Here is a 15,353-nt window from a genome sequence, read left to right as displayed (position 1 = left end):
GAAACTACGTCTAAAGATGTGTGCATTTTTGGCCTCTTCTAAGGGCCAAACAAAAAATTCTACAAGATACATTTGGTGATACGTAGAGAGCTGTTAGAAATAAAAGTCTGTGGAGAGAAATGGTAAAAACACAAACTGTGTTTGCATGCATTAGTGAGATAACTACATATCAGCACACATAACTACATCTGTTATTTCAGGGAAACCAGCAGCAAAATCTTCATGAGGTTGAAAGAACCGCTGCTGAGCTTGACCTCAGTGAAACCTAAAGGAGTTTAAACAGAGACTTCAGTGTGCACGGAGCTCAGTAGAAATGATAGTTCTCAAATATGTACTTAAATAACAGAGTTTTAATGCAGAACTAGCCAAGAGCACATGCACAGACAGCTGCAACTAGGACATCTGGTCAAAGTGAGTACAGGAACATGCTTCCTATGCAAAATCTTAAGGAGTGTCTATTTCCACAACTCTCTCCAATCCAATCTGAAATCCTCATCATTAAAACCCTGGGTATTTATGTAAAAGTCTGTAGAGTGCAGTAACAGTTGCAGTCACTGAGTCCCTCTGATATACCATTAACTATAAAATATATTGCCACTTGTCCTTCCAATTACCATAGACGTGCAGAAACTAATTCCTCCTGAGATCCCATTTCCTAATGAACACCGGTCACAGGTTTTACACCTATCATCTGGGACTAAACTTGCTTTTTAAGCAAGTACACTCTGCAGCTGCAGGTAAGGGTACACACTGTACCAGCTGAAGGTTTACATTTCACTAGTTAGCCTGAATAATTAGCAGCTAAACCCAAATATCCTGTACTAAGCATCCTGCATTCTCTTGTGTTTGTTGGTTCATTTTGTAGCTAAGTTGGGAGTGCTTTGTAATGACTCTGGTAAGTGTATTTTGGACCCCAGCTCTCTCACAAGTCTCCATTACTGTGTTACCTCCTGCCTCTGAGCTGCTGCCCAAGTCTTTTAAACAACCATGTGAACTACTCTTTTGTGCTCTGCATTTCTACAGCATGGGAAGAAAAAAAAAAAAAAAAAAAAAGGAAAAAAGGGGGAAAAAAAAGGGGGGGGGGGGGGGGGGGGTTGAAGAAAAGGGGGAAAGAAGTCTAGGCTTCCAAATTTAATAATCCAGCAAAGCAGCCAATTTCTTATCATGAAAGCCAGGGCTTGGCGTTTCAGTGGGGTGGGAGGAAATGAGGCTTGACAAGAGAACCTCCAGTACAAGGCAGATTTATCCTCATGGTTAGAAAGCATTACACTACAGAGGCTGTTTGGGTGACCTATGTAGTTGGTGTCAGTCTATTTTCTTTGTGCACAAGGTACAGCTTTTCCCCTGTAACATGTTTCTGCAAGAAAGCCCAGGACTGAATAAAACTGGAAACTTCACTACCCTCTATCCAGCCTCAAATTACCAGCCTATGTACACACACAGGGCATGAATCACCTCCTCAACTTGCTGGCAGTCATTCCAAAACTAAGCAAACCTCACCTACTTCCCTACCCACACACTGCTAATATTTTAGCAAAATGTGGGGATACAAATTTGCTCTTCAGATAAAAACCCATTCAGTTTCCAAAAGTGTTGCTCATTTATGGCCATCTAGTATTCTCATGTGATTAAAGGGCTTCTGGCCTGAGCAGGTGGGCAAAACACTGCAAAATTTTGAAAGTTTGGGTCTTCCAAAGCAGAACTGAAGTGTTACACAAACATTACACAAACGAACTCTTGTGCAACTTTCTTTCTGTTTTGCCACAACTCAGCGTATGCAGAAAGTACTGACATTTATAGGGATTTGCTATTTCACAGCATTTCATAACGTGATCTGTTTCTCTGCAGTGCAAAGCACATCCTTGAAGACATTGAGAGGTGGAGGAACTCTGCATTTTGCAGCACTGGACTCTGAGATGGCCAGCTTGGCACCTTCTGGTCTGAAAGTGGCTTTAGGATGTGTTCTGAAGCCACCCAGGGATGATTGCTCACTACAGCTCTGCTCATAATCCTAGAAGTCACCTGAGAAAGGATTTTGAAGACTGATTTACAGTCCTTACAACCAAAAGCTTCAATTACAGACTGATACCTGTGCAAGTATCACCTAGAGAAAAACAGAGTGGGTTTCTAGCTGAGCTACAAGCTGGAGCTGCAAGAATGCATCACACAGAGTCTGAATTATGCATCCTGCCTCTGTCAGCACTGAGATTCACTGGGCACTGGGAGGATGCTCATTTGGCAAGACTGAATATGTAAGTCATTTGAAAATTTATGATATTTTTCGGTCTTTTGGTTGTAGTGACATTTTGTCCTTAAAATGTTTCTCTACTTATTTAATAGAAGAAAAACAAAAGCTGTTCTTATTTTCTTTTTAAGAGTGTTTGCTCATGACACACACAAAACAAACTCCTTCAAAACAAGAACCACTTATTCATATTTATCTTTTTAGCCCAGCAAATAAACTCATCTACTCAAAAATCAATATAAAGCTTTTAATATAATTAGAATGTTTAGACATTAAAAAAATCTGAATAGCTGACAGGAAAGCAGTCATGTGGAATGTGCCTTCATGCACCTCATGGCAGAATTGGGTTGGGGTTTGGGATGATGAACTGTGGAAAAGGAAATTGAGACATGTGACTGAGTATGTTTTGAAGCTGACCACCTCATTTGAATATATAATATACTTGTCTTAATTTCAGTGCAACATCAAACTGGTTTTTTGGTTGGGTTGTTTTGGGTTTTCTTCTTTTAAGAGAAGCAGCCTTGCCTGACCTTGAATAAAATCAATTCATTAAAGTCTAATAACAAAATCAGGATTCCATTTTCCAACTACTTTCCAGGAGAGAAAAGCATGCATTTGTGCTAACAACTTGACACTGTGATCAGTGAATATCTACAAAAGAAAAATCAGTCTGCACAGATGGTCTAAATACTTGTAAATTTTTGTGTGCTTGGATTTTAACACAATTCATTTTTCTGCAGAAGATTAAGAAAGTAAAAAATGTTCTATGCCATTAAGTCAGGCTATTAAGTGTAATGGTAAAATATAATTAAAGTAGGTTTTGTCACTTGCTAAGTCTCACTTTTCATCATGACAGTATGTAGCAGTTCTATTCTCAATCAGTTCCTCCAGTTCTTATTTTCCTGCTCAGAGTTGCACAGGCACTAATATTGTCCAAGACAATGACAGAAAAAGGATTGGAAGTTTCACACACTATAAGCCATCAACAGTGAAGAGTTAAATGTACTTATCGCAAATAAAGCAGACAGATTAAATATTTTTGAAATAATGTTCCTTTGTGGTTTTTAATATTTAAACCAAAATTAGAAGTGTTTCCTTATTGAAGCAGGCACTGGAATTGCAGCATTGTTCAGGACTGCAGGGTGTGGCTGGCTGACCTTAGGTGGATGCCAGGTGCCCACCCAGCTTCTCTACCACTCCCTTCCTCTTCAGCCCATGGGGGAGAAAAGATGGGAAAAAGCCCTACTGGATCAAGATAAAGGCAGTTTCACAAAAGCAAAGGCAAAGGACATACATATAATTAAGGGAAGACAAAATATTCTCAACTTCCAATCAGCAGGCAACTTCCAGCCTCTCTTCAGGAAGAAGGGCTTCAGACAAATGCCATAATAACGAACATTGCTCAGCAGTAGCCAAGGCACTGGTGTACTATCCATACCCCAGTCCTGTGAGGGGATAATTACGTCCACCCCAGTCACCCCAGTACACAGGGATAACCAGTCCCATCAATGTAAGTCAGTGAAATGTGATAGTTGGCCAAAAAAAAGGTTTTTCATTACTTACTTCTCCACTGCATTGCAGAAACCAACTGTGTTTTCATTACTTCCTTGATCTGCTTCAATCAGCTGGATAGACCAAGCTGCAGCCTAAAAACACCAACAAGACCCCAGAAGAAACAGAGGTGAGTTATTTAGGTATAAGAAGCAGAAAGACCTTAAGGCTAATCTTGAATTTTGTTCCATGAGAGCCTATCACTCCTCCCCTGACTTGATGGAGTTCCAAATAAACACAAATGACCCCATGTTGACTGCACTCTAAATGCTTTCAAAAGTCACAAAGCATCAGCTGCCCTGGGTAACAAATGTTTTTTCCCCCCATCCAGAACATGAGGAATTTCAGACCAAGCTGTCAGGATTCACCTGGTATCAAGGCACAGATAACTCCAAATGCAGACATTTCATTTACAAAAGGGAGAAGGACTAACTGAAGGTTATGCTCCAGCATATTTTAATCCTTATTTTCTCTCTTTCTGCCCTGGCAGGAAGCTCAGCATCCTTTCAAACTCCATAAACCTCTCAGGTAAGTCCCTAAGACAGATAAGAGGGAACCAGTGGACTCCACTGAATGTGAAAAATCCCCACATACTTTCTGTGACCTTGGAGAGCAGAGGTCTGAGCCACTGCTTTGGGCCAAGCATCCCTTTGTCTGTTTGCCTGAAGTACTCCTCAGCCAGAATATCATCTCCAGAAAAGAACTTAATGCTATTACATCTGCAAGCCTTTCTGCTCTTGTGGGTAGAGACATTACAAGGCTTAACTGTATGAGAGCTTTTAAATCCCCTCAGAAAGAGAACAGGAAACAGAGACAAAAGGTTTATTTTATAATTTAAATAGTGATTTATATTAAAGTGTGGATTTTTTTTTAAAATAACTATTAAACGGAACTTAAGATTCTATTTGGCTGGACAAGAAAGTGCAATATGCATTAAAAGATGCAGGGTGAGAAATCTGAGTTACAGTTTAAAAGATGGGATGATTATAAAAGATGGGAGCTGGCTGGTGGGGAAACCACAACAGCAGAACTGAAAGCTCAAAAGTAAGAAACCTTATGAGGATGCAGTGAGACCCCAAACTGATGGGATGTAGTATTTTCATTACCTACAATACCACACAAAACATCAGGAGAGTGCATATGAAATTTAGAGATACTAAGGGGGCATCATCAATAGAGAGGAAAATTGAAATTGTCTGGTAGGAAAAAAAACAACAATGCATAATCCTGGGGGTGTAAATAAGAGAGTAAAATTAAATTTAGCAATCTGAATTAGTAGTCCATTCCCTGGTTCTAAGTACTGCTGAAAAAGGTCCTTCAAAACCCAGTGAAAATGTAGCACCTTCACTGGTTCATTGTTTCCATTTTAGTTAGGCATCTACTTTTCAGTTCACCTCATGAGACAGTAATAAGAACTTCTGGAGGACATTCATTATTTAGAAATTATGAGTGATGTGGTAACAGCCTCCAAAAATTACCGATTCATTAAAAAACCCCACAAAACAAAGACTCATTTTTCTCCTGCAGCTCAGTCCTTGCAGACCAGGTAGAGTGCCCTGGAAAAAATACATGGGAAAAGAGAAAAAGCCACCAAGTGAAAAGCTAAGAAAATTAGCCCACAGGTAAGAAAAGGTGAGGCTGGCACATGACATTAAATAGGACTGAAGGTATTAAAAGAGCCAAACCACAACTGTGAGCTAAGAAAGGACAAACAGAGAGGAATTGGGTAAGAAGAGGGACAAGACTTGGAATGCATGATTTGCCACAAGGACATGGGCATGAATCCTCAAATCCTCATAGCTTGAAGAAGAGTATCATTAGATAATTACTAAAGGATGGAAAAGAGAAGCCCAAAACTGTAGCCTGGATCCTCCCCTGAAGGACACAGGAGTGACACAGGAGCCCTCTGCTTTTTGCACCTTTGCTGGCAGCATCTCTGAGTAATTCCTGATGGCAAACAAGAAGCCTGTGAGGCAGTAATAGTCTACACATCTGGAAAATACCATTGCTAAGTCACTCAAAGTCATTCTGGTGGCAGAGGTATATAAAGGAGATAAATAGTTCCAGCTCCAGGGATGAGAGATTTAGTTTGGTCATTATCTTCTTTCCACATGTCCAGAAACTTCACTTTCTTCTTCTTGCATATCAAGGTAAAATGTTAATTACATTATTGCACACTATTTTTCAACAGGACTTGAGTCTCCATGCACTGCAAATATGTTAAAGAGAGCAGTGAATGAGATGGAACTCCACATCAGAAGTAATGACAACGGGGATCAAGCAACTGAATGCATCCCTTGATGACTGGAATTTTTTTCATTCATAGGCTTCTCACATCATACTAATCAAGTCACCTAAACCATCCTTCCAAATATGAACAATAATAGTGTATTTCTCATTCCTGGAACACCCAAAACAAAATCATGATGTTTGGTCTGATGATGGGACCTGGGTGAAGATATGAGTCTTGTTAGTTACTCTGAAAACACTAGAATCTAAAATTCGATCCTAAATATCACAGAGTAGCTAAGTATATTAGATACCTTTTAGGTTTTATTTCAATTTTCTTTCTAATATGGAAAAAAATAACATCCTTTTTTCATTGGGATGTTATAAAGATAGTTTCCTTTATTATTTTTGAACATCTGACCTGTAATGAAAAGGACAGAAAAAGTTAATGTTTCCTTTATTACACTGGACACATTTTGATTAGCACACATTAAATAAAGCCTAGGGCTATACAACTGCATCCAAGAGCTATGGATCAGAATACCAGTATAATTTCAGCAGGGTGAATATTTCATTTTGCCTACCTATGACCCATCTCAATTCTAATTTCCATGTCTCAACACCCTTTGTATTTCACTCTGAAGTGTTGGTTCTCCCCCCCTACTATTTGGATTCATTGTTTACTTGCCCTGGATCTCACAAATCTCACAAATCCAACCTGTTCCTATTATTTTGCTGTGGTGTCCTACTTTTCCAACCCTTCTGATTGTCTTAATCAGCATCAGGTCTGTCACCCAGCAGCACTTGTCTTTTCCAAGACTCCCAGCCCAGCAGCAGTAAATGCTTTACAGGCTTTTTTTGCTCCTCCTTCTCTCTAAGAGTTCCTTTCACTCTTATTTTCCCTTATCATCTCAAGGTTCAGCTGCCAGCCCCTTGCCTAGGCTCTCTTTCTGTTCTGACATGGCTTTTTCTCCCTGAAGGAATTTTTGTGACCACAGTGAATTTTATGCTACAAATCAATTCACTCCTCTCTCCCATTTCTTCCTCTTCAAGCTAAACAGCTCAAATACTTTCCTGACTTAATCAAATCCTCCCACACATTCGATTGTAGTTGCCCTTGACTCACTCAGCTCTTCTCTTCCCTCCCCTATAATTCTCTCCTCCTCCGTCGCAGAAGCGTTTGTGCCTGTTCTTAACTGTGTGCTTCCTCTAGCACCTCTTCTTCCCATCCCATCGTTTCATCTCCTCCTGCTCATTTGTATCCCACTATTTTCTGCTTTTCTCCTGAGAAGGCTTGTTCTTTTCATCACCATGTCAGCATGCTTTAGATTTCCCATCATGAGTAAAAAAGCAACAACAGCCTTTTGTCTCTCCACTTATTCTTCCCCTCCTCTTTTGTATTCATCACTGAAATTCTAAAATGCAGTGCACAGGATTAGACTTAAGAGTTCTTGTCCTCAGATACATTTCCCCCTGCTGCCTTCCCATCTGTCTGGGCCTGCATATGTTTACTTTTATAGTTCTCCTTATTCAGAGACATAGAAACAAGTCAATCAAGTGTCTCTTCCCCTCTGCTGTATGATACTGTGATCACTGGGACTTAAAGACAGAAGGTGAACCTAAACTGTCTTTTAATATTCATGGTGCAGAGGTATCCTGTAGGCTATTTCAGGATTCCTATAATGATTCAGGCTGCTAACAAGCACTGGAGGAAAGGAAGGGTTTATCATTTTCTTTTCCCTTCTCCATATCAGGATTTTGAAAGAAAGAAAATGAGGACAGATATAACATCACAGAGAGTCATCAGAGTCCCATAAGACACTGTTATTAAAAATGGCAAAATCACAAATAGAGCTATGAGCACCTGATGAAGGAGGAAAAAAGATTAAGGGTTTGCTTCAGACAGACAGGTAAAAGAGAGTGTGTGTCATAGGATCCAGCTTCCACAGCTGGAGTAGATGTGTCTATTTTTAGAAAATAATTACATATGCACACAGAAGTGCACTCAGGACATGGTGAAGGTAGGATGTGGTATATGTTTCATCCCTCAGGATCAGGATATGTCAACCAGACTACACACAGAGACAGTAATCTGTCTCAACAAAAACAAACAAACCAAGTTCAGCATAATGTATTATTTTGAACCTCAGGTTTCATATCAGACCATAAAGATTTGTCACGTTATCTTTCAAACACTTACTCTAAATTTCTGTACTTATCCTTCTCTGGTAGTTTTATGGTTCAGTGAGCCATAAAATGAGCCTACTGGAGGCATTCTAGACCATAATCTAGATTCTCTTCTGTTATAAAATTCTTTTGCTTCCCCTGAGGCATAAATGTTTTATTTTTCATAAGGTCTTTCAATTAAGTGCTTCTAATCCATGTTGCAACAGTGTGAGTGAATACACAAAGCATAAGAACACAAACAAGAACTAAAAACCTTAAGCACTTTTAGTATAAGAACATTTAAATACCTCTCTGTTATGCCCAGAGCCCTGGGGGTAGGTAGGTCCTGTGCTGCATCTCCTGTAAATGTTGGTTACAGAAGCTTCTCCATTTCCACTTTCTTCTCTCACCTTTTGTCCAAATGGATAACTGTCTAAGAAAACAGGACTTGGAACATCCAGATTGTCAAAACCTATGTGAAACTCCAATTTTGTGCTGCCCCTTTCCACATTTGAAACTGAATTTACACTACTCCTTCCATGGAGCTCTCTCTCGTGGCTGTAGGCGTGGGGATCCACCACAGAAAAGTTTCTGCAGTCAGGTAGTAAGGAAGGTCTGAAGCCAACCATTGGTGCCACTGTGCCTCGCTGCCAGTGAGGGATTGGACTTCCAGGGTAAAGCTCTCCATGAGCAACCAGAGGATGATCGTAAAGATGCTGGTCAGGCACATTCTGACTGAAAAGGTTTGATGGGAGAAACATTTCTTCGTGATGATGTGGATGGGATGAACCATAAAAAAAAAATTCGTTGCTGACTTCATCAACTATTCGATCAAATCCCAGAGGGATGTCAACATCAGAGCCAGCATGGCACACTGGGTGAGGTGCTTGGTGCCCAGGCTGTCCTGCACAGAATTCACCGGGTGAGAAGGGCACCCTCCCAAAGTGTGCCATGGCTGATGGGTCCCTTCAGCTCCTCAGCAAAGTCTCATTATAGTTCCAGGTTCAGAGAGCAATGCTCACAAGTGGAGCTGCACGCCACTGAAACGAAGCACAGAATGGAGGTTAAACCCCAAAATAGCCAACATAATGAAAACACTACACTGCTGTGAGTTTTTTGTTGTTTTAGAGCTTTCTCCAGAGTGGACATATTTTCTTGATGTCGAGCTTGATTATTCTTTTGTCTGATTGTTATTTCCAGACATATTATTATTATTATTATTGTAATAATAACAACAAATTACTATTATTATTATCCTTGACTTGTAATTAATAGCAACAGGATGCCTGAAACAGCTGATCTAAATACTAAATACTAATTCTGACTAATATTAAAGAAAATCTCTTTTTTCCCATAGTTTCTACACTTGCATAGCACACAATGCAGGAAGGAAGAGCTTGTATTAATGGTTGTCAGTTTCATTCATATTTTCCTCATTTTTGTGCCTCCAGTTTCTTCATATTCTACCACTTCTCATCTTAGTGTAATCAGGTGAAGAAAGTTAAGTCAAAGAATATAGAAGACATGGACCTCCAATTAATATTCCCCAAAAGCTAGGCTATATAAAGGAAAAAAAAGCATATATATTTCAACCTTTTTTTTTTTCTTGTTTTACAGAAGAAATTTATTCTCAAAGCCTGAGGGTGGCCTTTTTTATCAAATTAACAGGCAAAGGCATGAGTTTCTGCATCTCCATCATTAATGTTTTTACTAGCAAACTTCCTGATCTGATTTTGGCACGTGCCAAGTACTCCTATGGCTCAGATGGGCAGCATGCACTGGAAACTGCTGTCAGCAGGCATGAGGATATATTTTTTAGGAAGGGAGTTTAGTTCTACAGCCAAAGTCTATTCTGGGCCATTTGCCCTAAAGGCCTTGGCCTGTTTCGTTTACTGATACAGATGTAGCCTAAAACCCACAAATGACACAGAACAGCAATACCACACACTGCACACAGTTGTGTATTTATCACCTAAAAGATATAGAGACATCTGACTTAATAATTCAATGCAAAAATGTATTCCCCAGCAGAAGAAAAAAAAAAGCTTTTGAGCTAAAAAGTGTGCTCAGAAATTGTTAAAGCTTAGCTCCACAAATAGATTTTCCATTAAGTCTCCAAGATACTGTATTAGTTTAGAAACAGCACCTTGCAATGAAAATCTGTGTTACAACAGAAGGTATTCATCCCAATTTTATTTATTTTTGTTTCATTTTAAGTCAAACTCTAGGTGACATAAGCTTCTGTCACCCACAGTGTGGAGCGAGAAATGAAATGAAAACTTAAACAGGCTGAAATAAAACCTGCAACCCAGAGGCTGAACTACTCTTTCAAACACTCCACCTAGTAATTAATGTGTTGCATGTTTTGGTTCGCTTTAACTGTGTTGGAAAAAACCCCACATTTATGAAATTACACTAGGCCAGATAACCAAAATGTTGCATACTACTTTGAATGGTGATCTAAAATACAATTACAGTTTTGCAGCTTTCTCTCAGAATGAATGCTAAGGTCACTATGTTTTTAAATAAAAATGACACCATTAAAAAAAAAAAAAAAAAGCATAACAACAAAAGTTTCTTGTATGAAATTGTCCTAATTTACAACTTTCTCTGTTTTTCATTTCTACAGCAGGTAAATAATGCAAAGAAATCAGGAAAGAAAATTATATAGCCATTAAATCAGGAAGTATGAGGTCTTTCACTCTTTTTTTAACCCATCTTGAAAAGTGGAACATTTCAGGAAGAAATGGAAGATAAAATCATGAAATCTGCCTCCAGTCCCATCTTCCTTAAAAAGCTTGGCTGTCTGGAAGACTACAAGGCATAGAAAATTCAGTACCTTTTACACCCTTTCAACAGTTCCTACAATATTTTCCTTGCATTACAAACAAATTCTGTTTATGATGGCACATAAATGCCCAACATCACACCTTGAACAGGCTGTAACCTCTGCACAGAAGCATCTTGTGTCTCTCATAAGGGCTTGTATTTAAAACTGACCCTGAGAGAGGAAGCTCAGCACGCCACGGTGCAGATCTCCGTGGTCTAAGTCCTGCTAGTTTGGTCAGAACCACCAGGCTCTGCATTTGGACCCACTCCTCACCCTTTTTAAAGCAGCACACAAAGGTCGGGGAAGGGTCTGGCTCTTTGCTGGCCACTATTTCACCTTCTGAGTCTTGTCAAGTGCACTGATAAAACAATTTGCAAAAATCATTAAGGAGTCAAAATTTATATTATTTTTTTTTAATATAAAGCACCTAAGTTTATAGTTTTAGGGTTTCTTTGTCTTGTGGTTTCTCAATCCAAATTTAATTTTGGAGGGTTTGGCTTTTTTCTCCCACAGCTATGAAGCTTTTCCTATTAATGACAGCTGTACTTTCACATAATGGTGTGGTTCTGGGATCAGGGGTTTTAAGGGAGAATCTCAACTGTAAAATATCCACTACAAACCAAGAGACCTGAGAGTCTCACAGCACTGCAAGTACCATCCAGGAACACAAAACCACTTTCCACACTTGGCCATGCCCATGAATCCTCGTAAAAAACCCTGGCACTCTGCGGGCTCAATTTTCGCTTTTACCGATCCCAGGAGGAGATGACTGGGGCACTTGCTAAGCAGTAAGAATATCTGTTGCAACTCCTTACCTGAAACACAATTTTTTAGAAGGATACAGAGCCTCCTGTGCCTTCCTGCTCACAGACATTTTCAGATGACCTATGTGCTTTCAGTATCAAGGAGGCGTAACTTTTCCGTCAGGAGCTTTCCTTCCTGCTTAACCGGTTTATGGCGGTGATGATTCTCTTCCCATGGCATCCCTCAGGGAAAATTCAAACTGCAGTAGCAATAAAAAGGTAACACCTTATCTATTCTCCTTCTCAATTTTATTACCCAACCATACTTTTTATTTTATTTTTTTTTTTAATATATATGTGGTGGTAGATTATCTCACACTTTCAGTGCAAGTTTCCAACATGCTTAAAATAACAACTTCATTAAAAGGGAAGAACTGCCTCTTAGGAAGGTTTCTGCACAACAATAGGAGTAAACATTTTTCTCTACTCCATCTACATGCTCCAAAAGAAGCCCCCAGCTCCAGACACAGGGGAGGGGGACAGTACAAACTTCTGATGGCAGAGTGACCCTCTGGCTTTGGCTCCTCAGTGTGCAGAGCTGGGATAGCACAATAGTGGAAGAACCTCCCTTATTCTGGGATTTTTCCCAGGGACCAGTGAGGACTTGGCTCTCTGCAAAGGGCCTGAAGAGCTGCAGTAAACACAGCGCTGGCCACGTCCATCTTCCACAACCTCAAAGAGCCCAGTGCCCTCCATAAAAGGGAGCAGCAGAGGCTGCTCCAGACACAACACAGAGGGAGTTCCCTCAGGGACCACTCGCCTTCACACTTCATACCATTCCTTAAAAAGTTAGAAATTGCTCCATTGAAGTGGCTATTCAGAATTCAAGCAAAATCCCATGTTGGTAACAGGCAAGAAAATATCCTCAGAAAGAGGGAGGGAGCAAGGGTCAACAAACCAGTATTTCAGTTATAAAAAGCTATGCAATAAGACTGAACAGATTAGGATAAAGCATATAAAGTTAATAATTGATATCTGATATCTTATATCTGATAAACTGAAGTTATAATTTGATAAAATTAGCACTATAAGAAAAAAGCCCTGGCCTTTAAAGCGTAAAAGCCTCAGTGATGTCAGTGTGATTTAAAAGCAATTAGATGTGGACAAAACTTATTTCAGTTGGTGAAAGGTGATACATTTTCTGTCATATATTCTCCATATATTCTCTTACAATGTCAGCTTGCTCCACAAGCTATTTGGTGGCATTTGTGCTGTACCATCCTGATTTCCAGTGATTACTGTGGAGTGATCCTGAGAGAGAGGAACACACCACTTTTAGCAGCTGCCATTTCAGAGTTTCTGCCAGTGTGGTGTTGCTTCACCTCACAGGGATTGGACACAGCTGAAGGAGGAGGATTGGGAAAACAGGAAATACTCACGGGAAGAGCTCATGTTCCAAGCACACACAGAAAGCTGTACGCACAATAAAAACTGAGCTGGGACCTCTCTCCCCATGGTGATTTCCAGGAGAAGCCTATGAAAGCTTTTCTGGGGAGGCTTTGAACATTTTCAGAATTTTCCCCTGCTTTTAGGGGAAAAAAGCACTATTTCTCCCTTTCTTGCTTCCTATTAAAGGAGCAGACAGGGAACTGCTGAGTCACTTTCTACCCTAATTCCTCCTGGAACCGCCAAGAATTGCCTCCTCCTCTTTTGCTGGCATGTGGGACAAAATTTCCAGAGACAAATAAACCCAGACAGTCCCTGGGATGTTCCCTTCACACTTGTTAGACACTCTCGCTGCACCACCAGCTGGCAGGAGCCACAGCTCGCTCACATTAATATTAAATTAAATAATTGGATTTAGCTGTGCACGAGTGTGCTCTTTGGAGCCAGGACACAGCGCTGGCCACGTCCATCTTCCACAACCTCAAAGAGCCCAGTGCCCTCCATAAAAGGGAGCAGCAGAGGCTGCTCCAGACACAACACAGAGGGAGTTCCCTCAGGGACCACTCGCCTTCACACTTCATACCATTCCTTAAAAAGTTAGAAATTGCTCCATTGAAGTGGCTATTCAGAATTCAAGCAAAATCCCATGTTGGTAACAGGCAAGAAAATATCCTCAGAAAGAGGGAGGGAGCAAGGGTCAACAAACCAGTATTTCAGTTATAAAAAGCTATGCAATAAGACTGAACAGATTAGGATAAAGCATATAAAGTTAATAATTGATATCTGATATCTTATATCTGATAAACTGAAGTTATAATTTGATAAAATTAGCACTATAAGAAAAAAGCCCTGGCCTTTAAAGCGTAAAAGCCTCAGTGATGTCAGTGTGATTTAAAAGCAATTAGATGTGGACAAAACTTATTTCAGTTGGTGAAAGGTGATACATTTTCTGTCATATATTCTCCATATATTCTCTTACAATGTCAGCTTGCTCCACAAGCTATTTGGTGGCATTTGTGCTGTACCATCCTGATTTCCAGTGATTACTGTGGAGTGATCCTGAGAGAGAGGAACACACCACTTTTAGCAGCTGCCATTTCAGAGTTTCTGCCAGTGTGGTGTTGCTTCACCTCACAGGGATTGGACACAGCTGAAGGAGGAGGATTGGGAAAACAGGAAATACTCACGGGAAGAGCTCATGTTCCAAGCACACACAGAAAGCTGTACGCACAATAAAAACTGAGCTGGGACCTCTCTCCCCATGGTGATTTCCAGGAGAAGCCTATGAAAGCTTTTCTGGGGAGGCTTTGAACATTTTCAGAATTTTCCCCTGCTTTTAGGGTGGCCACTATTTCTCCCTTTCTTGCTTCCTATTAAAGGAGCAGACAGGGAACTGCTGAGTCACTTTCTACCCTAATTCCTCCTGGAACCGCCAAGAATTGCCTCCTCCTCTTTTGCTGGCATGTGGGACAAAATTTCCAGAGACAAATAAACCCAGACAGTCCCTGGGATGTTCCCTTCACACTTGTTAGACACTCTCGCTGCACCACCAGCTGGCAGGAGCCACAGCTCGCTCACATTAATATTAAATAATTGGATTTAGCTGTGCACGAGTGTGCTCTTTGGAGCCAGGTCTGATACAGAAAGAGCTGGCAAAACAAGAACTCCGCACCCCCCAGGATGAAGCACAAGATCTTCAGCAGGTTTTACTCACAGGGTTGCTTCACAGGCAGTGTGGAGTTTCTGGAATAGCACTCTTGCCTATGGAGCCTGCAGGCTTCCAGTAATAACAGGCTTGCAAAGGGAGTGCAGCAAAGTGTTTTAGCAATCCGTGGGGATGGAAAACTGGCTAAACAGAGCTCCAGTGAGGAAACTGCTCCGTTTCATAAGAGATCCATCCTTCTGTGCTCCTATTCTCCAGTGCCACCTACTGTCATTTCCCAAAACTGTGAGCCAGGGAACAGAGTTCGCTGTGTCTGAGCTTTATGCTTGGCTCAGGGGGACATCGTATTATCCATCACCATCCCTGACAAGTATGGTCCCTCTCAGAAAGCTGTTCTTTGTGGGAAATATTCATGATTGTCGAGGTCCTGCTTCTCCTGGAGCAGCACTCCAAAGGGATACTGCTGCACTAAAGGGATGA

The 15,353-nt window shown here is 40.6% G+C and overlaps 1 protein-coding gene and 1 long non-coding RNA gene across 2 annotated transcripts in view; one reads left to right on the top strand and one right to left on the bottom strand.

Moving 5' to 3' along the window:
* PIK3C2G (phosphatidylinositol-4-phosphate 3-kinase catalytic subunit type 2 gamma) overlaps positions 1 to 15,042 on the bottom strand; it is a 189,104-nt gene extending 174,062 nt beyond the window's left edge. The window contains exons 1-3 of the mRNA XM_041484453.1: positions 14,925 to 15,042; positions 8,500 to 9,231; positions 3,809 to 3,891 (exon numbers count right to left, since the gene is read on the bottom strand). Coding sequence (XP_041340387.1) covers positions 3,809 to 3,891; positions 8,500 to 9,144 — 728 coding nt within the window. The 5' untranslated portion in view covers positions 9,145 to 9,231; positions 14,925 to 15,042. The remainder of the gene's footprint in view (positions 1 to 3,808; positions 3,892 to 8,499; positions 9,232 to 14,924) is intronic.
* Positions 4,291 to 6,111, top strand: LOC121362710. The gene is made up of 3 exons (XR_005956556.1): positions 4,291 to 4,324; positions 5,324 to 5,418; positions 5,988 to 6,111. It is a non-coding gene; the product is annotated as an uncharacterized LOC121362710 (long non-coding RNA).
* Positions 15,043 to 15,353: the final 311 nt, after the last annotated feature.

This window comes from Pyrgilauda ruficollis, unplaced genomic scaffold (assembly GCF_017590135.1).
Source record: "Pyrgilauda ruficollis isolate IOZ18807 unplaced genomic scaffold, ASM1759013v1 scaffold66, whole genome shotgun sequence".
NCBI classification, from domain to species: Eukaryota; Metazoa; Chordata; class Aves; order Passeriformes; family Passeridae; genus Pyrgilauda; species Pyrgilauda ruficollis.
Note: the sequence above shows the minus strand (reverse complement) of the source record. Positions and strands in the feature narration are given on the sequence as shown.